At 45.1% G+C, this 25,411-nt stretch overlaps 3 protein-coding genes across 5 annotated transcripts in view; 2 read left to right on the top strand and 1 right to left on the bottom strand.

The window, feature by feature from the left end:
• The window catches only part of dyrk1b (dual-specificity tyrosine-(Y)-phosphorylation regulated kinase 1B), a 67,969-nt gene extending 50,829 nt beyond the window's left edge, over nucleotides 1-17,140 (top strand). For all 3 annotated transcript variants that reach the window (XM_072395010.1, XM_072395009.1, XM_072395011.1), the window contains exons 2-13: nucleotides 1,291-1,457; nucleotides 5,385-5,504; nucleotides 6,164-6,352; nucleotides 7,304-7,451; nucleotides 8,570-8,719; nucleotides 9,416-9,552; nucleotides 9,956-10,102; nucleotides 10,337-10,477; nucleotides 13,241-13,361; nucleotides 15,337-15,519; nucleotides 15,832-15,935; nucleotides 16,294-17,140. In XM_072395010.1, coding sequence (XP_072251111.1) covers nucleotides 1,389-1,457; nucleotides 5,385-5,504; nucleotides 6,164-6,352; nucleotides 7,304-7,451; nucleotides 8,570-8,719; nucleotides 9,416-9,552; nucleotides 9,956-10,102; nucleotides 10,337-10,477; nucleotides 13,241-13,361; nucleotides 15,337-15,519; nucleotides 15,832-15,935; nucleotides 16,294-16,809 — 2,025 coding nt within the window. In that variant the 5' untranslated portion in view covers nucleotides 1,291-1,388 and the 3' untranslated portion in view covers nucleotides 16,810-17,140. The remainder of the gene's footprint in view (nucleotides 1-1,290; nucleotides 1,458-5,384; nucleotides 5,505-6,163; nucleotides 6,353-7,303; nucleotides 7,452-8,569; nucleotides 8,720-9,415; nucleotides 9,553-9,955; nucleotides 10,103-10,336; nucleotides 10,478-13,240; nucleotides 13,362-15,336; nucleotides 15,520-15,831; nucleotides 15,936-16,293) is intronic.
• The window catches only part of tcaim (T cell activation inhibitor, mitochondrial), a 382,005-nt gene that overhangs the window by 204,843 nt on the left and 151,751 nt on the right, over nucleotides 1-25,411 (bottom strand). The gene's annotated exons all lie outside the window — the stretch shown is intronic.
• The window catches only part of ppox (protoporphyrinogen oxidase), a 125,288-nt gene continuing 120,593 nt past the window's right edge, over nucleotides 20,717-25,411 (top strand). Inside the window, exons 1-2 of the mRNA XM_072395008.1 lie at nucleotides 20,717-20,821; nucleotides 23,601-23,691. Of these exons, the coding sequence (XP_072251109.1) occupies nucleotides 23,608-23,691 (84 nt within the window). The 5' untranslated portion in view covers nucleotides 20,717-20,821; nucleotides 23,601-23,607. The remainder of the gene's footprint in view (nucleotides 20,822-23,600; nucleotides 23,692-25,411) is intronic.

Raw genomic sequence — 25,411 nt, forward strand, 5'->3', positions numbered from 1 at the left:
CCTCCCTGGCTCAGCGAGGGCAGCAGGGCTGACTTTCTGCAGCCAAAGCAGGAGGGAGAGCTGGTAAAAAGTTCACCTTTGTGTTTTTTGTGGAAGTAAATAGACGTGTCAAATAACTGTTCCGTGGTTTAGGAGATAAAATGTTTTATTGTCCAGTTAGTTTCTTTGATTTCTATTTCTGAGGGATTTTATAAGTCAGAAGCCATGTCATTTGTTTTTATCTTGCCACGGCAACTTTCACCAAATCTTACCATGGTAATAATGTACCTCAGTAGGAAGTGAATTGCCAACTAGACTCTGAAAAGTTAAACCAGAAGTGTCTATGTGCTCAACCAGTTGAGCCCCAAGGTGGCCTCTTGGTCAGGTAGCTCCTGGTCGAAGGTGGCCCATGTTCCAGCCCAAATGGCCCAACTCACTGCGCCCACTTTCCAGTCTCCCTCCACTGTTGAATAAATACCCAAAATGCTCTTTGGGAGAAAAAAAAAGGAAGAAAAGTGTTTTTTTTGTCTCTTTCTGGTTTTTGCACATTGATTCCACTCAAAAGTCTAGGAAGGTAGAGAGAGAAAGAGAGTTGAGAGTGACAAGAGAAAAAAGAAGTGAGGAGCCTGTCGTCAATGCAAACTAATCCCTCATCGTATTATCATCTCATCTCATCTGGGTTACTTTGCTTTGGTTTCATACACACACTGCAGCCATGAAATGTCTTAGAAATCTTCTGGAGGGGTGAGACTTTCTTTAGTAATTCCCAAAACAGGGTTTCCACAGCATGTTCTGCTCCCTGTGTGCTCCAACCAAATGCAGTCAGTGACATTTCACATGTTTGAACTGCACCTTCAGAGTTAGTCCAGCTCCAGCTGTATTCATGTGTGAAAACACCTCTTCATACACGCATTCAGTTTTGTGTCTGCTGACAAACAGCAAATGTTACTTATTTTTTTGCACAGATGTAGAAATAATGACGGGGGATTGGATTGAAGAGAAGTTTCGGTGCAATCTGTTGGTTTCTCTGTTGGTTTCCTTAGGCTACATTTTTTTTTAATTGGCTCTGTATGAATTGGATTTTATTGGATTATGATTGTATTACGATAAATTGGATTGTAATCGGCTTCAATTGGACTGTATCTTTGAAGGGCCCTGAGATGATGTGATTTGGCGCTATATAGATAAAACTGAACTGACTGTAATTTAATTGATTTGATGGACAGATGGTTTCTGATCTGTAGGAGCTGAAATGAATCAAAGAACTTGAAAAAGAAAGATACAAATGTTGTCCTTTCTCTTTCTCAACAGGTGTAAGCAGCTCAGGATGTCCACCCACCTCCTCCTCCTCCTCCTCCTCCTCCTCCTCCTCCTCCACTGCCCAGGGCTTCTCCCTCGCTGAGCCAGCCATGACCAGCCAGCACACACATACACACCCCTCCTTCAGCTCCATCCACTCCATGGCCGAGCAGCAGCAGGTAACACACACGCTCACACACACGGTGTTCTCCTGCAGCTCACATGTTTAATCTGCTGCAGCACTGAAGTTCCAGACGGCTGCGTTTAAGAAGAATTATACTGATTTGATTAAAACATTCACATTTGCTTTGTGTAACCACAGAAATGCCACCATTATCATAAAATGCTTCACATCTGCTCATGAAAAATAACTTGGGTTATTAAAAAGGAGTGTATGTCTGGATGAACATGCTTATAGATCCCCTCCATTCAGATCTGTGTTTTTCTTTAGTTTCTGTGACCTGGATCACCTGAAAGCGACACTGAAGGAACAGTGTGCAGGTGCCCTTTTCTGGGCTTCAAACACAGCCTGGGCAGGCTGAGCGTTGTATGTACCTGAAGCTTAGAGTGCAAGGTAGCCTTTTCAACGTAAACCACTCAGACTGTGTTAGCTGGAACCAGCACAGCTACAACGAGACAGAAAGAGCAGATTAACAAGTTCAGAGCTGAACAAAACTTCTTTGTACTTTTTCCAAAAGGTTTCTGGAGGGAACTCCTGGGGCATGATAGGAAGAGAGCTGTAGTCTTACAGGTCAGAAGAGGAGTATCCTGGTCAACCAGCATGAAAGAGGGATGTGTTGAAGCTAACTGGAGGCTGACAGTCAAGCAGCCTTCACAGAGCAGTAATTTGGGGAATTGAAGCATTATTTAACAATTATTTCTCAGCATTTAAATAAAAATGAACATACCCGTGTGTGTGTGTGTGTGTTTGGCTCAACCCCACATAGTCAAACAAGCCCTTTATGCAGCTTGTTCAGGGTGATGTATCTTTGCTGCATCCTGTTTGTGAGGCCCAGGGGCCAAGTTATGGAGGTCATGTTGATGTACCTCTGAGCCAGCAGAGACCCAGCTACAACTACAGAGCTACAGCTGAATTCATGTTTGTGTGTAAGGAACGGCTGGAATGCTGTAACACACCAATCTAACCAACTGCTGCTCAGCTGACTCCATGACACTAGCTTGCTATTTGTAAGCACACACTGATGAGGCACCGAGCTCCCCTCTCACCAGCCTGTATCAAAGCAGCACCTTACAAGGTTTCCTTTGCATGGATATAGATGGACTGCTGTCTGTAAAAGTCTGTTGATGGAACAAATGAAGGATGAGATGAGAGATGAAAGACTTTGAGCAGAGAAGAGAAGAGACACAACAATGTAACCTGCTCCATACTTTTATTTAGTCTTCACAGCTAACGTGCTTTAGCTTCAGACAGGCACATCCCTAGCCCAAAGGTTGCAGTGTTGTTCTTCACTCCACATAAAGTAACTAACTAGGAAGTACTGAAAGTTGGCTGTGCATTTAAATACCATGTGATGCAGATAGATGCCCCGCAACATACTTTAAGTAGATCATAAGAGATGACTGAAACATCTGAGTCTTCTGAAATGCTGCATGCTTCATGATTTGGCAGTGCTCCCAATAATCGTCACTCTCACAGAGGTAGTTAAATACTGTAACTGCTGTTGTATCATTTTTAAATGGAGAGCGCCACAGAGGAGACTGGTGTATCTGGTGTAAGAAAGAAGCATGTTTTGAGTTCATCAACCAGTACTGGATGGCTGCCAAAATGTGGAAGATGTGAGACCAAAACAGTCGAGGAAAACACAACATGTGGCAAAAACACCATCCTCACAGTGAAGCATGGCGGCGGCAGCATCATGCTGACACGTACTGTGGTGCCCACTTTACTTACATTACTCAGTTCTATATATGATCTCAGTATCTTGTTAACAGTCCAATGACTTTTGCAGACTGGGAGTCAATGATGGAGCCATTTCTTTAAATGGCCCAACAAGTAGGCCATTCCAGTGTATAAAAGGCTTCAAATATGTAGTGGGAGATGTTCTGTAAGATTGATAGTCTGAATACACCACAGTTGATTCCACTTTACATGTGAATCAGGAGTAACATGAGTATATAATTGACTTTTTTTGAGTATTGCTACCCTGCTGGACTACCCTGTTTAGAAAGTTTAATATTGCTTGATGAATGCCCACTGAATACTCAGCAAATTCAGATAATAAACCTGTGAAGGACTCCTCAAAATGGGTACAGTTGGTGCTCATTACTTCGTTAAACTCACGCCAAGAAGGTTTTTATTGTAATTTCACACAATTGTGACCTTTTTAGTACCATTCATCATCCACTCTAAATACACCAAGCTGTAGCTTAGAATATGGAAAACTGATAGAGGTACGATAGCTTGATATTATAAGTTTAAGAAGTCTTTCGGGTCTGGATGTAACTTGTTCTGTGCTGTTCATTGAACTCAATAACTTCAGTCCCTTCATCGTTTCCCATTCCCTGCAGGCACTGGATACATTTTCAAAGTTAAAGAGGTGGAGTTAATTTCCACAATGTAGGGTGCTGTGAGGTTTCTGTGGATAGTTTTTTTTGTCTAAGGTACGTTTAAGTGATTTGTCTGAGATATCACATGGCGTGGTCCAGGAAGGAAGCCAGCAACAGCACCAAGACCAGCTTTCTTCCGGCTGAGAGCAACTTTTGATAATCTCAAAAGTAATCTTTAGGACATAGGAGTTAGCTAATCCCAGTAACACGAGATTTGGAAAAGACTCCCTACTGCACCACTGCTGGAGCTCTGTGTTCTCATACATCCTGATTATGTAGACAGAGACCTGTGCCCAAGATCTTTGGGGTGAGTCTAGGTTAACATTTAACACCAGCAACTTGTTTCTTAATGTTCTCGTGACAATTTGCATGGATTAGCCAAAACAGGAGGGAGTAAGGAAAAGAGTCCCTGTGTCCACTGTGAGAAGCTGACCTGAGAAGCCTTCCAGAAACTGTCCTCCACATTAATTATGTGTAGACATTTAACACATGGATGCCAGACAGCCATTTCAAACACGTTAAAATAAGAGACACTACAACAGCACAATGAGTGTTGCTGTCGTTGTCATCCAAAAACAAACGGATTTTAAAAAAGACAAACAACTAAATAAATCTACAATTAGTTAATTTATGTGAACATGGACAAAGGAAATTGTTTTTCAGTGTCTTCAGTGACCAACTTTATTGTATTCAGAGAATAGAAACAAATATGCATATTCATAACTTTTCTATTTTTCCCGGGATAAAAGGAGGTATAGTGAGCTGGATGTTTCAGTAGAATGTTTCTGACTGAATGGATGTGAATCGGTATTAGTTTACTGTTGTAAATCATTTTGGCACACTCTGTTACAACCTGTGTATGGATGTTCTGGCCCTCGGTGTGCCTCATGGCCTGCGTGGTTTACAGTCGCCAGTCCTCATTCATTCTCTTTGCGAATGAGCAAAATTCCAGCTGTTCTTCCACAGCCTCTTCAGTTAGGAAGACCGCCACAAGCGGAGGATAGAATCTGAGTCTGAACGGGTTGTTTAGAGTGGTTAGAGAGGGTTGTTCAATAACCGGAAGGTTGGCGGTTCGATTCCCACTCTCGCCTCTCACTCAAAAATATTGGTGAAACTGACAGCTGGAGTCAGTCCCCGGGCGCTGTGATTGGCTGCCCACCGCTCCAGTGGCATCTGTCTCCATGACTGTGACCCTGTGCATGTGTGCGTTGAACAGGTGCCAACCTGGATGGCTTAAAAGCGTTTGTATACGTGAGCATAAATCTGATCTTAATCTTAATGAACAGTTGTGACAGAGACGGACAAGCTGTTCTCTTTCAGTTTGGTTGCATTTGTTGTCTGCTGGTATTTTCCTGAGATCTAATGTTAATCCTTTAAACTACATGCTACTGATGGACGCACAAAACGCAGGCATTGTTTTTTACTTTGTTAAAGTCTAGAATTTTCAATCATAAACTGATAATCTGACTACATCTGAACATCCTCATATGCTGATTCCATTCTGAGACTTGGTTATGAGGGGTTGCTTTTCTGTGCAGGTGCTGTCTGATATGACCATACTGCAGCGGAGGATCCCCCCTAGTTTCAGAGACCCTGCCAGCGCCCCACTGAGGAAACTCTCTGTTGACCTCATCAAAACTTACAAGCACATCAATGAGGTATGGTATATGAGGAAAACCATGACCACACAGGTACACACTTCTACTCCATCACCTATAATAATGTGGCTGACACAGCACACATGCCTGAATCCACATTCTGAATTAGTCTCCACCCAGAGCAACATGAGCTCAGTCAGGAAGGACTGAAAGCTGGATGACAGATAGTCCTCCTCATGGTGCTGCTTTTTCAGCATGGCCGTTCCACACAAAAGAAAGTCATTCTTCCATGAGCTGGACCATAATGACATCAGGTGGTCCTCACTGGCGCCACTGAAGCAGTTTTACATGGCGATGATATCTTTTCAGGTTAGCTTCAACAAATACAGACAATGACTTCAAGTGAACAGAAAACAGCATTTAACTTAATTGAGCTGTATTCAGCTACATGCCTGCAGAGACTTGTGTGGAGCGACCAGTGGGGCATCAGTGTATAATGTCTCGGTCACATCAACATACCGAGACTCCCAGCTGTATTGATAACAGGTCAGGGACAGACAATGAAAACAAATTTAAGAAGAATTTACAGTGAAGTTAAAAACCTGCTCAGTCTGAGTAGAGGCTTCATGCACCTAACACAGCAGGCCTTACTGACGATCTGAGCTTAGTGCTCTTTAAACGGCACACAAAGCACAGCCTAATGTGTGTCTCACCCACAGGTGTACTATACCAAGAAGAAGCGGAGGGCCCAGCAGGTCCCTCCTGAGGATAGCAGCACGAAGAAGGAAAGAAAAGTTTACAATGATGGCTATGATGACGACAACTACGATTACATTGTCAAAAATGGAGAAAAGTGGCTGGACCGCTATGAGATAGACTCACTGATCGGGAAGGGCTCCTTTGGACAGGTAAGGTCATCCCAGGAAACAGAATTCTGCATTTCCTAAATATTACTCCACAGACTATCCTGGTTCTGTAACGTTACTGCGTTAATATCTTTAAAGTTTTTCACCTTAAAAATATCTCACCCAATCAACTTAGTATGTTTGAAAAGTAACTCCCAGCTATCATTCATTTGAAGTGTTTGTGGCACCTGCAGAGGTGACATTTTCCTCACCCTTGACAGGAGAGGTGGAATGTTGTGGGAAATGCATTTATTTTCTTAATTTTCACACGTGTATCAGGCTCACATTTTAAGCTGAAGCTTGATTGTGGTCAGACTAGCAGCCAAAGTTTCTTAAATAGTTGAAACATACCCCACCTGCATCTCTGGGGAGCTTTCTTTAATGAGTTGGATCTTGTTTGTTTAACATGAACGAGAACAGAGGTGTAAAAGGGAAGATGGGGTTTTGGGCGGATGGTGAATGTTGCCACAGTGGTGTGTGGAGCAAAGTTTGAGGAAGCCTTGTGTTTGGTACTTGCCCACCATTTTGTATTTTTCCACTCAGATGTGATGTGTAGGTGATGGATGTTAGCGAGGGTGTGAGGACTCTGAACATCTGTTCGGTGGCAGCTACAGAATTCCCCTGTCTCCATGTGCATGTCTCCGTGCATAACTTTAATAGAGCAGTGTGTAGTATTTAGAGACACCTAACAGCATCCCCTCCTCACAGCTGTGGAGGTCTCTGCTTCTCCGTTGTTCTGCTGTAAAGCAGGACATGATACTGACTTGATTTTAAAGCACCCTCAAGTGGTCATTGTAGGAGCTGCAGGTAATGGAACTTCTGAGTTTGCGTCATTTCTTAGCCTCAGAGGAGGATGCTTGGGTTCCACACCGTAGTCAGTCTCTGTTTAATGGAGAAAATGACAAACTCCTTTGATGCCATATGATGACAAAGTCTGTTCATGTCTGTTTTCAGGTGGTGAAGGCCTACGACCACCATGAGCAAGAGTGGGTTGCCATTAAGATCATAAAGAACAAAAAGGCATTTTTAAACCAGGCACAGATTGAACTACGTCTGCTGGAGCTGATGAACAAGCATGACACTGAGATGAAATATTACATAGGTAAGATGAACACACACACACACACAGGTGATGTGGGGAAGTGGGGAAGTAGGAAGGTGGGATAGAACACACTGCACAGCCAACAGCTGACACAGGTCTGATGGACCAGAAGCTGCCAGTCAGAGTGAAAGACTTCACAAGTTTTAGATTTGTACAAACCTGATGCCATGCTGTGTATTCACAGAGCTATCATGGAAGTCTGCTGACAGATCCTCGGACATCATGCCCCTGGTTTTGTCTCAGCATTCATGGTCAATTCTGTTATCCTTAATACAGTACATGTATGTTCTTTTCTAAAAGGTGTCACTAAAGTTTGGCACCTGTTACTGCCCTCAGATTCTGGGGGAATAAAATACGAACATACCCAGACTATAATATTCAGCTACAAGAGAAAAATGTCCGAACAGCTCACAGAGAGGTCTCACATGGTGTCCACGGGTTGTTCAGGCCCGAGGGCAGATCCTCAGGCCTGAAACGCTGCACACCTCATGAGAAAATTGAATGACTTAGTTTGCAGCCTAACAGAAATAAAAGCTCTGCACCTTTTATTTTGTACCCCAAACATTTGCTATAGTTTTTCTAGATATATGTCAAGAACATTTTAGCAGAATGCACCTGGCCACAGCTGGAGTGTCACTGTGAAGGTCTGAGTACTCTGTGGTCAGCTTATCCTGAGGTGTGTCAGTTCACTAAATCCATTTAAAATGAAACACACTGGCTAATGAGGGGAAGTTCAAATGAACTGTATCAGCCCTGTGTCCCTCACTCTGTACATTTCACCATTAGATAATCTCACCAACACACCAAACAATATGCAGCCTGTAAAGCAAGGGTAAAGTTTTGGGCTTTTCAAGCCTTTATTTGTTTGATGGAGGCTGCTGAGGACAGAAAAGGGAAAGACAACAAAGCACAAAGAATGAATGGGTCTTTATCAGAACTTTGATTTCTGGTTTTCTTCTTTATGTAAAAAGCAACATAGTTTGAAATAACTCATCTGAAATGACTTACTGTATTCTGTTGGAACTGCCTGGCCTGACTCTTGTTTCCATGTATCCCTTAACCTCCGTCCCTGTCTCCCATCTGTCTTTGTGTCTGTCTGTCAATCTGTCTCTGTGCAGTCCACCTGAAGCGTCACTTTATGTTTAGGAACCATCTCTGTTTGGTGTTTGAGTTGTTGAGCTACAACCTGTACGATCTGCTGAGGAACACCAACTTCAGAGGCGTTTCCCTCAACCTCACCAGGAAATTTGCACAGCAGCTCTGTACAGGTGGGTGCACTACTCGGATTAAATGGATCCACAGCTCCATATTTTGTATATGTACATGTAATGTGTCCATCCGTTTTCAACTGCTAAGATCTCCCTGAACTTCCCCCCAACCTGAAGTGGGCAGCCCACCCATTGTCTGGTGGTAGGCCACAGACTGAGGTGGGGGTTTATTCTCACCTACTCACCTCACATTTAGCTGCAATCTGCCCCAATGTGGACTGGAGGTCTCTGCCTCATAAAACACACACCAACTCATGGTTCTTCCTCGCTGGAGAAGTGTCATGCCATGTCCATAAAGCCAGCTTGGGATCACACCACCTGCCTGCTCTGTATCAGGTGGGGGTCCACAGGAGAGCAGTCTCACCTTACTCCTTCAGGCTGAGTACAGGGCCCCATGGGTAAAGGCCTGACCTTTGGGCACTGGCTGACAGACGTCTGGTATACCTTGGTCTGCTGACTTCATCATTTGAATTGGCCCAATTAGCACCCACAGTAACATAAGCCACAGGTGCTTACTCAGTCAAATAGTTGTGTTGTTCTTCAGTGATTGATTGTAACTATGATGAGAACGAGGAAGCTGCAGATACAGAGTGGGAGGATGTGTTTGTGTGGATGTGCCTTCAACAAGACTAACTGCAGTATATTTACTGCAAAGATGTGAAATATGACTGATTTTTAACATATTGTTGTCTCCAGCATTATTATTCCTGGCCACTCCAGAGCTGTCAATCATCCACTGCGACCTGAAACCAGAGAACATCCTGCTGTGCAACCCCAAAAGATCTGCCATCAAGATTGTGGACTTTGGATCATCCTGCCAGCTTGGACAGAGGGTGAGTGTTTTACACACACACACACACATTATACATATTTTCAATAAATAACTGCTTCTTTCCTTATGATGGGAGCTTACAATATCAGATGCTTCACCTCTGTTGGGTTTCTCTGAGCATAGCCCTGATGTTACCTTTGTGCTGTAGATAAAACTGATGGAGTATAATGGAATTATTAAGCCTGAGTAAACGTAATAAGTGGCATACTCATCAAACACGTGTCCTGATTAACACTGAAACTGGCAGTTTGTCAAGTGTCTGGGAGGAGAGGCGGGGCCTAGTTGCGTGTTCATCAGTGCAAATGATGCTACATTGATAAATCCGGTCAACATGAGCAGATAGACTGCAAGGATTTAAAACGGAACAAAGTACATAAAAATGGTCTTCTTGTTTCTCTTCACAGATCTATCAGTACATACAGAGCAGATTTTACCGCTCTCCTGAGGTTCTTCTGGGAATGCCATATGACCTGGCTATTGACATGTGGTCTCTGGGATGCATCCTGGTGGAGATGCACACAGGGGAGCCGCTCTTCAGTGGCTCCAATGAGGTAAAGGCAGTACCACTGATGGACCATATTCAGCATAATGATTTAGCAGTGGTCACTTCATTCAACATAGTTGTTTTTTTGGAAAAAAGAAATAAGAAAATGAATATTAGACAGAGTTAGACAGATTCTGCTGATCTGTCGGTGAGGTGACCTTATGTGTTTGTGCCACCTGTATTCATATCCAGTTTGTGTTTGAATCCAAGGTTAATGCTGTGTGTTTGTGTGTGTGAACAGGTTGACCAGATGAATAAGATTGTAGAGGTTCTGGGGGTTCCACCCAGCCACATGCTGGATGCAGCTCCTAAAGCCAGAAAGTATTTTGACAAGCTGTCAGATGGTCTGTGGACAGTAAAGAAGAACAAGGATGTTAAGAAGGTATGTTTCAGAGCTGCTGTTCACCTTCAGTTCTTCCCTTCAGAAAGTTGCTGACCACATGATACACAAGGATCTCAGATGGAGTCTAAAGCTAAAACACTTGTTCCAACACTTGGAATCAGTTTAAAAGAAAGTGGACTACACAGATGTACAGAAAGTGTTAGATAAAAAGACACAGTTGCAAACTTGTGAATTGCATAAAAAAGAATCACCACCTTAACATGGTGGAAGAATTGAGTGTGCAGACGTAGGGTGTTAGCCCCTGGTAGGACCTCCCATGGCAAATTGGTTTCAGGGGACGGGTCAGACTAAGAGTGATTCAAAGATCGGCACCAGAAGAAAGTAGTTACCTCGCTCGGGGAAGGTACCCGGGGCACCTCCTTGCAGGCAGGCCTGGGGGTAGCTCGCCGGCGATCACCTGGTGGCCGAACTTTGACTCCTGGGGCTCGATCGGGCTTAGCCCGAAGAAGAATCAGGAATCCACCTCCACGTGGGCCCCCCACTCGTGGGGAGGAAATTTGAGGTCAGGTGCTATGTGAGCTGGGCGGCAGGCAAAGGCGGGAACCTGGGCGTGCCAATCCCTGGCGTTGCAAACTGACTCTGGTGACGTGGAATGTCACTTCACTGGTGGGGAAAGACGCCGAGCTGCTGTATGAGGTGGAGCGGTATCAACTAGATATAGTTGGGCTCACCTCCACACGCAGCGTTGGACGGGCGTGGGGATAAGTCCCGGCTGAGCCAGAGGGTGGGCTCACTGGGCCTGCAGGAGGGAAGGTTCAGACCAAAAGCAGTTCAGATTACCTGAGCTTCTCGGAGTCTCTGCGTGGTGTCCTGGGGAGGGTCACCTGATTGTTCTTCTGGGGGACTTCAGTGCCCATGTTGGCAATGATGGAGTGACCTGGAGAGGCATAATTGGGAGGAACGGCCTCCCTGATCTCAATCCGACTGGTGTCTTGTTTTTGGACTTCTTTCCATGTATGGGGTACCCGGAGCCGCTTTTAAGAGCTATCTGGTCCCTGTATAGCCGCATCCTTGGCACTAAGTCGAACTTGTTTGCAGTGCGTGTTGGACTGGGCTGCCCCTTGCAAGCGATCCTGTTTGGGATTTTCTGTGTGGACAGGATCTCAAGACGCAGTCGTGGGGGGGGGGGTTTGGGAATCTCAGGGCCGCATCTCTGCTTTTTGTGGATGAAATGGTTCTGTTGGCTTCTTCAAGCCAGGACCTTCTGCTCGCACCAGAGCAGTTCGTAGCTGAATATTAAGCGACTGGGATGATGGTCAGATGTGAGGCCATGGTTCTCAACCTGCTCTGTCTGGGTTGGGGATGACTCCCTGCCTCAGGCGGAGGAGTTTACGTACCTGGATGTCTTGTTCACAAGTGATGGAAGGTTGGAGCAAGAGAAGAAAAGACAGATCGGGGCTTCGTCAGCGGTGATGAGGGCGCTGCTCCAGTCCATTGTGGTGAAGAAGGAGCTGAGCTGGAAGGAGAAGCTTTTGATTTACTGGTCCATCTTTGTTCCAACCTCCACCTATGGTCACAAGATCTAGATAGTGACCATAAGAACGAGATCGCAGATACAATTGGATTTCCTTCGGAGGGTGGCTGGGCTCAGCCTTAGAGATAGGGTGAGAAGCTTGGCCATCCAGAGGATACTCAGAGTAGAGCCGCTGCTCCTCCGCATTGAAAGGAGCCAGCTGAGCTGGTCCGGGCATCTGGTTAGGATGCCTCCTGGTCGCCTCCCTTTGGAGGTTTTCCGGGCACATCCTATTGGGAGAAGGCCCCGGCGTAGACCTGGGACTAGCTGGAGGGATTATATGTCCCTTCTGGCCCTGGGTCCCTCCGGAGGAGCTGGAGAGTGTCGCTGGAGAGAGGGATGTCTGGGTTTCTCTCTTGGACCTGTTGCCTCTGCAAACAGACCTCGGATAAGCAGATGGAAATGGATGGATGGAGTGATAAAAAGGAAACACCTCTGCTTACATTTGCACGTGTAGCATCATAACAATCCATAAGATTGTAATTGGTGATGCTAACTCAGTATACTGCAAAGACCAGAATGAAAAATCTCTGAAATATGCTACTTGAAAAACTACTTGGAAAACTTGATGCATACATTTTCAGTCCATCTATCTTCTTTTGGCTACATCAGACCGTTCTACTCCCAGGCAGATAAACTGTAAAACAGTCCGGGGCTGCTCACCCCATCAAGGTTAAATACAAACTTCTTGTATCCAACACCTGATCTGGGTCCAGTCCAAAAATAAGTCACTTCTAAACTGGGTCACGTTAAAAAAAATGTCATGCAAATCCGCTTTTTGCATAATCCTGCAAAGACAGAAGCAAACCAACAAAGCCCATAACCTCCTTTTCAGAGGTAAATATCTCTCTTTGCCTGTTCCAACTAATAGCAACACATGTCTCCACTCCTCTGACATAAACATGCGGTAGATCAGCAGCAGAAAACAAACCTGTCACACAATGCTGATGTCGGCAAACAATTAGGAGTGGCTTCACAGCTCCTTATCAGCCAACTGACGTGTGGCGGCACTTTGCTAAGCTCTGTGGAAGAGGCCTCATTCAAGACAACAGTCCATCACTCAGAGGTGCTCAGATGCTGTGCTGCACACGTGTGTGTAACTGTAAAACATTACAAGTCAGATCATTTCTGTTTTATTAATAACTCTTTATAAATGTTGACATCCAGTAGTTTAAAATATACACAACCAAATTCATATTAAAATGTATCACTGGTTATTTATTTTGTAGGAGTACAAGCCGCCAGCCACACGACGTCTTCATGAGATTTTAGGTGTAGAGACTGGGGGCCCCGGGGGCCGGAGGGCAGGAGAGCCAGGACATGCCCCCTGTGACTACCTGAAGTTTAAAGGTATGCCATCACCTAACTGTCCAAATGTGTTGAACAGCAAGAAGAAATCCTTTAATAGAATGAGATCAGAAATACCACAACAAGCTACATCAGAGACGAAGGCTGGAGCCCTCCTAAAGTATTTCACCGACTTCCTCCGTCTAAATCTAAATAAACATTCTAACAACACCTGAAATTACCTGCAGATTCTGTTTCACAGGGTGTCAGCCTGAGAGCATCAGAAATACTCAAATGTACAAATATTACAATTGTAGACTAAAAGAGAGACTAAAATGCACACAGATTGCAATGTCATCAATTAGTGTTGCGTTCAAAAAGCTATAAAAAGGCTTCAGTGATTAAACAGTGAGAAAAATGTGTGAAGGACCAAGAGGGCACACAACCACTGAACAGCAGGAGCAGCACTCACTAAACATGCCTACACAGCCACAGTCTGTATGTTCTTGGGAAAACACATAAGTGCTCATCATCACTCTGTGCTGTAATCAGACTTGCTGCTGGTTCTGTTTGAAAAAAGATTTTAGTACTATAGAAGTTTAAAAAAAGTTCTTATTATGTCAGTTCAGAAATAAAATGTAAATTCACAGTGAAAAGCAATAATCAGCCTAGAGAGGATCTGTCTGTCCAGTCATTGGTATTAATTCAGTGGATGTTTCTGTTAGGGTTACTGTATGGGATGGATGGGTGGATGGATGGGTGGATGGATGGATGGGTGGATGGATGGATGGGTGGATGGATGGATGGATGGATGGGTGGATGGATGGGTGGATGGATGGATGGGTGGGTGGATGGATGGGTGGATGGATGGGTGGATGGATGGATGGGTGGATGGATGGGTGGATGGATGGGTGGATGGATGGGTGGGTGGATGGATGGATGGGTGGATGGATGGGTGGGTGGATGGATGGATGGATGGGTGGATGGATGGGTGGGTGGGTGGATGGATGGATGGGTGGATGGATGGATGGATGGATGGATGGGTGGATGGATGGGTGGATGGATGGGTGGGTGGATGGATGGATGGGTGGATGGATGGGTGGGTGGATGGATGGATGGATGGATGGGTGGATGGATGGGTGGATGGATGGATGGGTGGATGGATGGATGGGTGGATGGATGGATGGATGGATGGGTGGATGGATGGGTGGATGGATGGATGGGTGGATGGATGGGTGGATGGATGGGTGGATGGATGGGTGGGTGGATGGATGGATGGGTGGATGGATGGGTGGGTGGATGGATGGATGGATGGGTGGATGGATGGGTGGGTGGGTGGATGGATGGATGGGTGGATGGATGGATGGATGGATGGATGGGTGGATGGATGGGTGGATGGATGGGTGGGTGGATGGATGGATGGGTGGATGGATGGGTGGGTGGATGGATGGATGGATGGGTGGATGGATGGGTGGGTGGGTGGATGGATGGATGGGTGGATGGATGGATGGATGGATGGATGGGTGGATGGATGGGTGGGTGGGTGGATGGATGGATGGATGGGTGGATGGATGGGTGGGTGGGTGGATGGATGGATGGATGGGTGGATGGATGGATGGGTGGATGGATGGATGGATGGATGGGTGGGTGGATGGATGGGTGGATGGATGGGTGGATGGATGGGTGGATGGATGGGTGGGTGGATGGATGGATGGGTGGATGGATGGGTGGGTGGATGGATGGATGGATGGGTGGATGGATGGGTGGGTGGGTGGATGGATGGATGGATGGGTGGATGGATGGGTGGGTGGGTGGGTGGATGGATGGATGGATGATGGATGATATGTGTACAAAAATAAAGAAATGACAGAAACATAATTTCAGGACATAATGATCTGTATTTACACTTTTTCCGCTGTAGTCTGATACCAACGCTGCTTACAGTCCATATTTAGACGATGTTCGGGGGTCCAGGCTGGTGGCAGTGTGATGGCTGGCTGTATAAATCATCACGGTCCCTTTTGTCCAACTCTTGCAGACCTGATCCTGCGCATGCTGGACTACGACCCTAAAAGCCGAATCACGCCATTCTACGCCCTGCAGCACAATTTCTTCAAGAAGACGACAGATGAAGGAACCAACACCAGTTCATCTACATCCACCTCTCCTGCCATGGACCACTCCCATTCAACCTCCACTACTAGCTCTGTTTCTAGCTCTGGTAAAGTTCACACAGCCTACTCCACCTCCTCCATATTAATCCTCACAAAGAAAGTCTGTGAGGCAGCTGAGAGGTGAAAGTAGAGTTCACTGAAAGTCAAGGACTCTAAATACGTAATTATGGAATGGACTATGTGGTCATGTGATGGTGGAAGCAGAAGGCACAGCATAACATGTGCTCCATCATTCGATTGTAATAAGCAAAGCAAATAAAAAGACAAACAGTATTATGAAAATAATGAACTGTGTTCCAACAATCGGTTGATATCGGCCAAAAAAGTGTGACATTAATGTTGGTGTGATTTATTTGCAGGTGGCTCCAGTGGTTCTTCCAATGACAACCGTAACTACCGTTACAGTAACCGCTACTACAACTCTGCTGTTACCCATTCAGACTATGAGATGACCAGTCCTCAGGTACACCCCACACCACAGCTTTACATACACCCCCGTACGACACCACCTGTTTTAGGTTTGATCCTGGAACCCAGTCCACATTTAAGACAACAGTAATCCCGATTTTCCCAAGTGTTTCCACGACAAACTCGTCTTAGTGTCACTAAAGATGAGCTGGACTCATGAGTGTCTGTGCAGCAGCAGCAGCAGCAGCAGCAGCAGCAGAAGAAGACCTATAACATGACTCGTGTGTCTGTGCCTGTCAACATGTCTGGTTTAATCTCTGTAGTGTTCCTCTTTACTGGTGGTGTGTTCAGAGAGGAATGGGACCAGAAGCAGAGCTGCACCTGTCTCACCTCTCTGTTGTTGTGTCCATTAGGCTCCCTCCCAGCAGCAGATGAGGATGTGGCCAGGCAGTGATGGTGGAGGTGGGGGTCAGGACCCAGCATACACCCAGTTGCTGCTCCATAAGCCAGCTGCCACCCAACAACACCAGCGCCACTTTTTGGACCCACCACACCACCCCCACCCCACCTACTCTCACCATGGGAACGGTGGGCGTGGGCTGAGGCAGGGCGGACAGACGGGCGTGGGTGGAGGCGGGGGTCAGCAGGGATCCTCGCCCCAGATGAGTGACAGCATGGATGTGGGCGTGTCCCTCGGGCTGCACCACCTGGGGGCAGTGTCTTCCATGGAGGCCTCTCAGTTTGGCTCTGCATCTCTGCCCCTCGCTCTGCCAATTGGACTGTCTGCCTTCCGGACTCGGACGGCCCCCACCGCCCCAGGGCCACAAGCCCCGCCCCCTGAGGACTACTACCCTGCCTCCAACAACAATAACCCTGCTGCGGGGGGCAGAGGGAGGCCGGACTCAGACGAGGGGCCAGCCAACTCTTGATAAAACCTGAACCATGCCCTAAAGCCATACAATTTTAACTACAACGACTACAATGAACCACATACAGCCAGAGTTCAGAGACAAAGAGGTGAATTTTGTGCTGGAGGAGACAGTTTGTTCTGCATGAGAGGAGGAGGAAGAAGGAGGAGGATGCTGGGAAAACTTTCCTTTTATCCTGTTTTAGTTTGTGGTCGTTGTTGCAGCTGTTATTGGAAAGGAGTGATTGACAAGTTTGTTTTTATTAATATTGTTGATTAATATTGTTTGATTTTTCTCGGGTTTGAGGAGTTGTGTGTTCTGTTTTATTGTTTATGTGTGGAGAGGAAGAGAAGGATGAAGAGATGTGAGAGAGAGAGAGGGGCAATGTTTAAATGTTTAACTCATACTGTGGCTGTACGCGCAAAGGGAGCACATATTGGTGTTCACCATTAGTTTAGTCATATATATTCATCCCCTGGAGATCAGCAGTCTTAGCACACACACACACACACACACACACACACACAGCAGCCACAACACATTTGTAGATGGTCAGGCTTTGGTTCCCCTCACCTGGGATGTTCTGTGTCTGCTGACCAGAGTTTCTACTGTCCAGTTCAACACACATGTCAGCACACACAGGTACATCACATAATGTTTGCGTGTGTGTGCATGCCGCATCGGGACAGAAGAAGTTCGACAGTGAGGAAACGGCAACCTGTGACTGAGGACTCGCTGTTTGTGTAAGCGTGACCCTCTGTGGCTCTCTGCTGGGCCGGGACTGAGAGCAAGAGGAGGTGACAGGACAGTTATGATGACCATGATGATGATGATGCCTTGCTGACATTCAAATGGATCTCCTCCTCTTCCTCATTCTTCCTCTCTCCACGCTCTCTTCATTTTCTCCTTCTTCTCCTGTTGTGTTTCTCCTCCAGACAGCTCCTCCTCTCTGTGCTGCTAATCACCACGACAACTGGTCCGGATTGCTGCTAAAGATCCAACACAGATCAATAAAGAAATAAAAACAAATAGAAACAGAAATGAAAAACTTTTTAACCCTTGTGCTTAAGAGAAAAGGATAAAGTAAGAACCACTGCATCTCAATGTATTTATTACTATTTAACAAGAAAAACAAACTGAAAGTAACATTTTTTTTCTGCTCTTCTTTGTTTGGTTGCCTTCTTTCTGCAGGTGAGCTCTGATTGGCTATTGTAACAGTGACAGTAACTGGTGACATGGGAATGCCACTGGTTGTGGGGGCTGGGTGGAGGGGAAGGGTTGGGGCAAAATAAAGTTGGATATATAATAAGAATAAAGAGTATACTTTTGCACACCAAAGTCAAACAAAGATCATTCTCTGCCTTTCTTCCTACTAATGTGCCACACCATCTCCTGCAGGATGAAGCTCATCCAAGGAATTCTCCATTTCCCAGCCTATCTACCTCCTGTAGGAGCTGCAGGTCACATTCTAGTCCATCGTGATGGCCAGTAAAGAGTGAATGCTTAATAAAAAAGAATAACTCTGTTTCAGGCAGATAGCTGAGTGAAGACGGAGGTGAAAGGGATTTCAGTGGAACTGATGAAGTTGGAGGAACTGAATGAAAAGGAGCTAAAAGTCTCTCATGGAAAGAATTGAGCTGTAATCCAACACCTTCGCGACAGTCTTCACTGTGATTGGTCCCTGTCCATTTGAATCTGTTTTGATGCATCTTTCACACTCTGAGATAACCTCTGGAGTGTTCTTTTACAGCTCAGAATCTAGCAGCAATAGGTCCAAATCGGCTGATCTCAGCGAAAGCAGCTGCAGCCATCAGGATGGCATGATGGCAAACGGCTGGTTTATTCGTTTATGATGAGTTGACTACAACGGATCTTCTTTCAGAAGGTGCTGGATACCTCCAATACAATGTGAAACAATGCTGAAGACCTCGAAACACACGGAAACAAAAGTCACCATCTTTGATCAAAGCTGCCAATACTGACCTTCCTACAGACACAATGTCAGCTCTGTACCTGCAGGGAGCTGCTTAAACCCCTTAGATGTGTGCCTCTGTGTGCCTTTTTCCCAGTAATCTTCATTATAAGTTGTTTAGGAGCTCTGGTTGAGGCTGTTGGTTTTTAGGTCAGGTGAAAGTTTCCCATCATGATACCAGTGATACAACATTTATTGATGTTAAAGAAGCTCATCCAGATGGAAAACAAACATATTATCCACACCGAGGTTGAGGAGCATGACAGTTTAACATGATGATGATGGTGAAATTTAGAATTTGTTCATTCTGCTAAAACGGAATGAATGAAACTGTTGACCAGGTGTTTGATGCCAGGTGTTTGATATGTAATCAGTCCCACAGTTCGAAGGTGTACATATTCCACTTATCTATTTGCTTCTTTCTGTCGATTTTATAACTACGAGGGGAATGAACGTTTTATTTTTATATGTTGCGTAAGTAAAAGTGTTCATTTTTCAGTCATTCAAAAAAACATGTACATTTTCCACTACTGAGTCCTTCCAGTAATGAGAAGAGGCCAAAATCAGCCAGCAGGTGTCTCCATTTTCAGATAAGAGATGGTGGAAAAGGCAACTGAGGAAGAAAAAGTTATTTAGTTGGAGACAGACGTGACCAGTTCCAGTTTATTCTGATAAGCATTTATGCCGCTAAAAATAATCCCAATGACTGGAGTAATGAAGGGTAGAAATGTTACTGTTGTCTTTGACAAGAATAAAGATGGATAGCCTCCAGATGATGTCGGCACTGATGGTGGGACAATGATTAAAGTGAGCCTTCAGCTGAAGTGTTTGATGTTGGTGTAACTTCTCTTTACAGGCACACTGTCTGTTTAATTTGTAACCACGTTAACCTGGTTGTTGAACTTTCAATCGAATCATAAAAATCATAAGGGGGCATTCTCTATAAGCACATACTTGTTTTGGTAACGGTGACATGCTTTTGGTAGCATGTTCAAGGTCCGGGTAATGACCCAGGTGTCATTGGAGGAGAGGTGGGCACAGCCTGGACAGCCCACCCATTCGTCACAAGCCAGCATATACACCCCCAGTTCCAAAATAGCTGTGACACTGTGTAAAATATAAGTAACACAATGCAACCATTAACAAATGTCATCAACTTGAAAGTAAGAAATTTTACTATTTCATGAAAAATATGAGCCTGTCTTTAATTTAATGGCGCAACACATCTAAGAAAAAGTTGGTATGGGGGAAAAAAAGTCTGGAAAGGACTAAAGAGGAGAGGGACCATATGGCTTGGTATCAGCTCTCAGCTGGCATATTTCAGCAGGACAATATTGTACTGCATCTACTCCAGCAGCACCGCTTCATTGTAGAAGACTCTGGTGCTGGAGTGACCCGCCTGTAGTCCAGACCTTTCACTAATATTTAGAATACAACAAAGAACACCCAGGACTGTTTTGAGATGTGTTGCTGCCATCATTTTTCAAAAATATCTAATATTTTTCATGAAATCGTAAAAGGTGTCACTTTCAACATTGCTTTTGTATGTTTTCTGTGTCTTGTTGTCAAAAATGATATATTCTGGTTTATGAGATTTGTTGATCATTTTTACTTACATTTCACACGGCATCCCAACTTCTTTTGACATGGAGTTATTTTTGAAAAACAGTCATTCAAAGCACCAAAAGCTGGACATCAGATTGTACTGAGTAAAGCGGAGGCTAAATCGGCCATCAAGAATCAGATTCAAACAACATGGCAGGACACAGCTGCATTAACTGGCATTGAGAAATATGTGTGAGAGTGACCTGAACCAAAAGGTAGCAGCAGCTCCACACCCCAGAACGGAATAGTTAGCTGTGTTCTCTGTCATTACCACTCCAGTCCAGCTGGTGGCGGTAAATGCTCCTTTAAACTGCTTTGAAATCCATTCATAAACATAAGACGAAGAAGAGGAAGCGCAGCTCAGAGCAAATGGGGACGGTTATATGAACCTACTTGGCTGGGAGAAGGCAGGCGAGAGCGGATTGTGTTTTCGTGGTGGCTGCGGCACTCAAAAAGGTAACACCTGTCTCTTTATATTTGGTTCCTACTGCAGAGGCACGAGGAGGGAAAACTATAGTATTCACCGGATGTGTCCCGCAGGTCCCGTGTTGGGGACACTGTGGTAGAGCTTGTGATGGTACATTTTGGGGGTGACGGCCGAGCAATACACACCCAAAGAACAGCCCCCCCCCCCCCCTCAGGTATAAATGCTCTGACTTCCTTTTGTCTGGATCTTTCCATACCATAACCGCTGGATGGTGTGGACTGATATTTTCCTTTCAACGACAAATAAAACTTAGCCGGCCGGCAGAAAAAGAAAAGTTCTCTATTTAATTTCTCATCAGAGGTATTAGGAAGGAAGCGTGAAAAGTTCCACAACAAGCTTAATGCTCATCTGTGCAGAGCGACAGAACGGGAGGATGAATAAGTGAAGAAAACCCGCATCATGGGCCATCAGAACAAACTGCTCCTGCCGGGGTTCTGTGTGTGGCTGCAGGGCCCGTCGGCCGGGTCCATCCCCAGCTGACACCCAGCCAGCTCCACTAACTGTGGGATGGGTGTCCGTGATGTTCAGGACACAGTTCCGTGTGAGGCTATGCACATGCTGAGGCACGTGTGCGCGCGTGCGGTGACAGTGTCAGGGTCCACCTCAGCTAAGATGGTGGGTGTCTTTGTCCCTTTTCTCCTTAAGTCTTGCTTCTGCTGACACTGAGCAACAGGTTGTTCTGGAGATCTCCTGTTGTTTGGCTGTAATCCGTTCCAGCTGTGGGGGTGTAGCTGTGGTCAAGCTTCACCTTAAAGTTGCTGTCAGGTCCGGGTATGCAGCAGAAAGTATGTGAGCAGCGGAGAGCCGAGCAGGAACAACACAACAGTGCTCTGATGTGTGAGGTGTCACCTTCTATGGATCTGTTGGCTCTGAATGCAAACTGTAGGGTGTGCAGGATGGTTCTGAGAGCCACGGGACAGAAGTCACTGAGCCAAAACTCTCAGTTCCAATGTCAGCCAGCTGCTGGACACTTTTTTCAGTGCGCAGCCACAGATGTTGTCAGGCCTGCAGCATTTGGGCTTTACAGCAGACTCACTTCCAGGATTCCACTAGTGCATTTTCAATTTTAGGAGCAATCAGAGACAACTACTGTGGCTCAGTGGTGAGTGTAACCTGAAGGTTGGTGGTTCAAGTCCCACTCTCACCACTCAAAGCTGGAGGTGTGGCAGTTCACCTCCTTGTCACGGCTGAGGTGCCCTTGAGCAACAGGTGCCAACCTGGATAGGTTAAAATGCACAACTCCACATCTTCCAAGCTCTGCCCATCCACCCGGACAACACTGGAACACAAATTCAGCTAATCTTTTCATGGTGGATGCTTTCTGTAGAGTTCGTGCTGATCAGCTGAAGCTCAGAGTTACGTCCTGCACACACTCTCACTGTCTGACTTTTACAAGTCTTCAAAAAAACCTCAGAAAGTTTGTGAACCCACAAAATTCATGAAACAACTTCACATAAGCCAAACCTGAGTCAGGTTCTCACTGATTGTTTCAGTGGTTTCTAACAAGACATTTTCAAGCAAATGGAAAAAGTTTGAAACGACTTCTACTAGTTTTAAAATCTACTTGAATGCTCTTGCAAAGGCTTCAGTCCCAACTGGGTCCCTCCGTTGGTCCCAGGATTGTCGTCTAGCAGCTCCTACACCACGCCTAAGACAATCCAAACTCTGTTCATGTGTCGTCCCACGATGGTGGAATGACCTACCGAGCGCTACCAGAACAGGGGCGTCCCTGTCTATCTTCAAGAAGCTCCTGAAAACCCAGCTCTTCAGAGAGCATCTCCTATCCCAGCACTTACTTCCCTCTATTCCTGCACTCTAACTCTACCCTGTCACCCCTGACAGAGTCTGAGCTTTCTGCGTAGCTTATTGTTAGCTGTGAGGTTACATCCTCATCTGTAAGTCGCTTTGGATAAAAGCGTCTGATAAATACAGAAACATGGACCTCTAACAAAGATGCAGATTAGCTCCTCATACCAAGCTGTTTGGAGCACACTCGGGCTCTTTTAAAAACACACATCGCTCATTGTTCATCGCTTCTTTTAGGTAGATTACGGGCTGGTGGAAAACTTTCTCTCCTTTATCTTCACCTCTCAGCTTTGCTTGCTGCACACAGAGGACTGTTTCTGAGAATCAGGATCAGTGTTGCTTTACTGTTAACACCCATCAGCTGTTTGTTGTGATTATATCATCAGGTGAGAGCAAAGATGTGTGTGTGAGAGAGATTGATGGGAAGTGTGATGTCACAAAATACTGTGAATAGTTGACACTGCAAACCTCTCCTGATCAGCTCTCTGGCTGATCATCAATGAGTGGCTGATTTGATCAGAACAGGGAAGCAGCAGCACTCCTGCAGCTTTGGTACCCTACAAATGAATTAATTTAAAACAAACGTGGGGGACACTGAGGACAGGAAGTGAAAAGCATCCACTGAAACAGATGAGCAGGAGCTTTGTCAGGATAAAGCTTCTGTTTCACTTCTGTTTGTCACTTCAGTTGTTAGAGAAAGAACTGTGCAGGAGTCTCAGAGCTCCTGCCAGCCTGAAGCTGTAAAAACGGCCAGCCGGACGGACAGTGGTGTGTCGGAATGAGACGCCTGATAAACAGACACAGTTTGTTTATCAGGCGTCTCATGCCAACAGACCTGTTTACCGGACACACCCTGCCACACGCCACCAGTAATATGTTCAACCGTAACTTCCTGCTTCCCTGTTGAAGCTCTGTTGTTATTGGATGCTCTTGTGTTTGCAGTCAGCCAATGAAAAGTGTAGCAGTCCTCGGAGGCGGAATCGGGGGTTTGGCTGCATCATACTACCTCTGCAAGAACCCCCAGGTTACCAAGGTAACACAAGCACATATACCTGTACACACAGAGGCGCTATTATTATTTACACTGATTTATTTAGTTATTCCATGCCGTTTTGTTTTTAAGAGCTGATGCTGAGCCTCTTCTTCTTTGTTAAAACATGTCATTCTAAATAAATGCATGTTCACCTTCTCCAAGTTCTTACATTTTCTGAATTACAGAAAAGCAACTCCAGTATATTCTCTTCTGTTCAATTCAATTCAGTTTTATTTATATAGCACCAAATCACAATGTCATCTCAAGGCATTGTTCACCAGATGATGGGACCATAAGCCCTTTCTCTGTTTTACTAGTGTAAAGAGATCTCTTTTTTTGAATATCTTAGTTTTATTTTAAAGGGTGTTCCTAAAATTCTGTTCTTAATCATTTACAGATCTCCAGGATACTGTGCAAGTTTTATTGATGAATTTTCTGAATTATTGTCTGTTATCTCGACTGATTTAAACCATTTTATCTTGACCGGGGATTTAAACATTCACATGGATAATATGACAGATGCTAATGCCAAAGAATTTTCTTCTGTGCTGCACATGTTTGGTTTGTGGCAACATGTAACAGAACCGACCCACCTTCGCGGTCATGTTCTGGATCTTGTCATTTCTAAAGGTGTTGATATTTCTTCTGTTGTGGTTATTGATTTGGCCTTTTCTGACCATTGCTGTATTTTATTTGATTTATTGATTACAGGTCGTATTTAGAAGGCCGGAGTTATTTTGTTACAATTGGCAGCTGTGAATCTGAACGAGTGGCCATGACTTGTGGAGTCCCCCAGGGGTCAATTCTTGGACCTCTTCTGTTTAACTTGTATATGCTACCTTTTGGGTCAGATATTGCAGAACTTTAACATCGATTATCACAGTTATGCAGACGATACACAACTTTATGTGTCTCTGTCACCAGACGACTGCAGCCCAGCAGATGTACTGTATCAGTGTCTGGAGGAAATAAACTCCTGGATGAGAGATAATTTTCTACAATTAAATGAAGACAAAACTGAGATCATTCTGTTTGGTAGCAAAGAGAAGAGGGTCAGCGTTGGTAAATATTTTGAGATCACTGACCAAGTTTGTAACCTTGGAGTGTTGATGGACTCAGATCTGACTTTCAGCAGCCACATCAAAGCTGTCACCAAGGCAGCTTTTTACCAACTCAGAAACATCAACAGAATTAAAGGTTTTCTCTCCCAAAAAGACCAGGAGAAAGTCATCCAGGCATTCATCTCCAGTAGACTCCATTACTGTAATGGTCTTTTAACTGGACTTCCCAAAAAGAGCATTAAACATCTGCAGCTCATCCAGAACGCTGCTGCTGGAGTTTTAACCAGGACAAAGAGATCTGAACACATCACACCAGTTTTAAAATCTTTACACTGGCTTCCAGTCAGTCACAGAATAGATTTTAAAAGCCTACTGATGGTTTACAAATCCCAGAACGGTTTAGGCCCAAAATATATCTGTGATATGTTCAGAGAATATAAACCCAGCAGAGCTCTTAGATCCAAGGACTCAGGTCAGCTGGTCCAGTCCAGAGTCCAGACTAAACCTGGAGAAGCAGCATTTAGCTGTTATGCTGCAAACAAGTGGAACAAACTGCCAGAGGAGATTAAACTGTCACCAAATGTAGACATTTTTAAATCCAGGTTAAAAACATTTATTTTTTCATGTGTCTGTGCATGAAATCTGCACGGTATCTTTAT

This window comes from Leuresthes tenuis, unplaced genomic scaffold, assembly GCF_036924035.1.
Source record: "Leuresthes tenuis unplaced genomic scaffold, fLeuTen1.0.hap1 SCAF_10, whole genome shotgun sequence".
Lineage (NCBI taxonomy): Eukaryota > Metazoa > Chordata > Actinopteri > Atheriniformes > Atherinopsidae > Leuresthes > Leuresthes tenuis.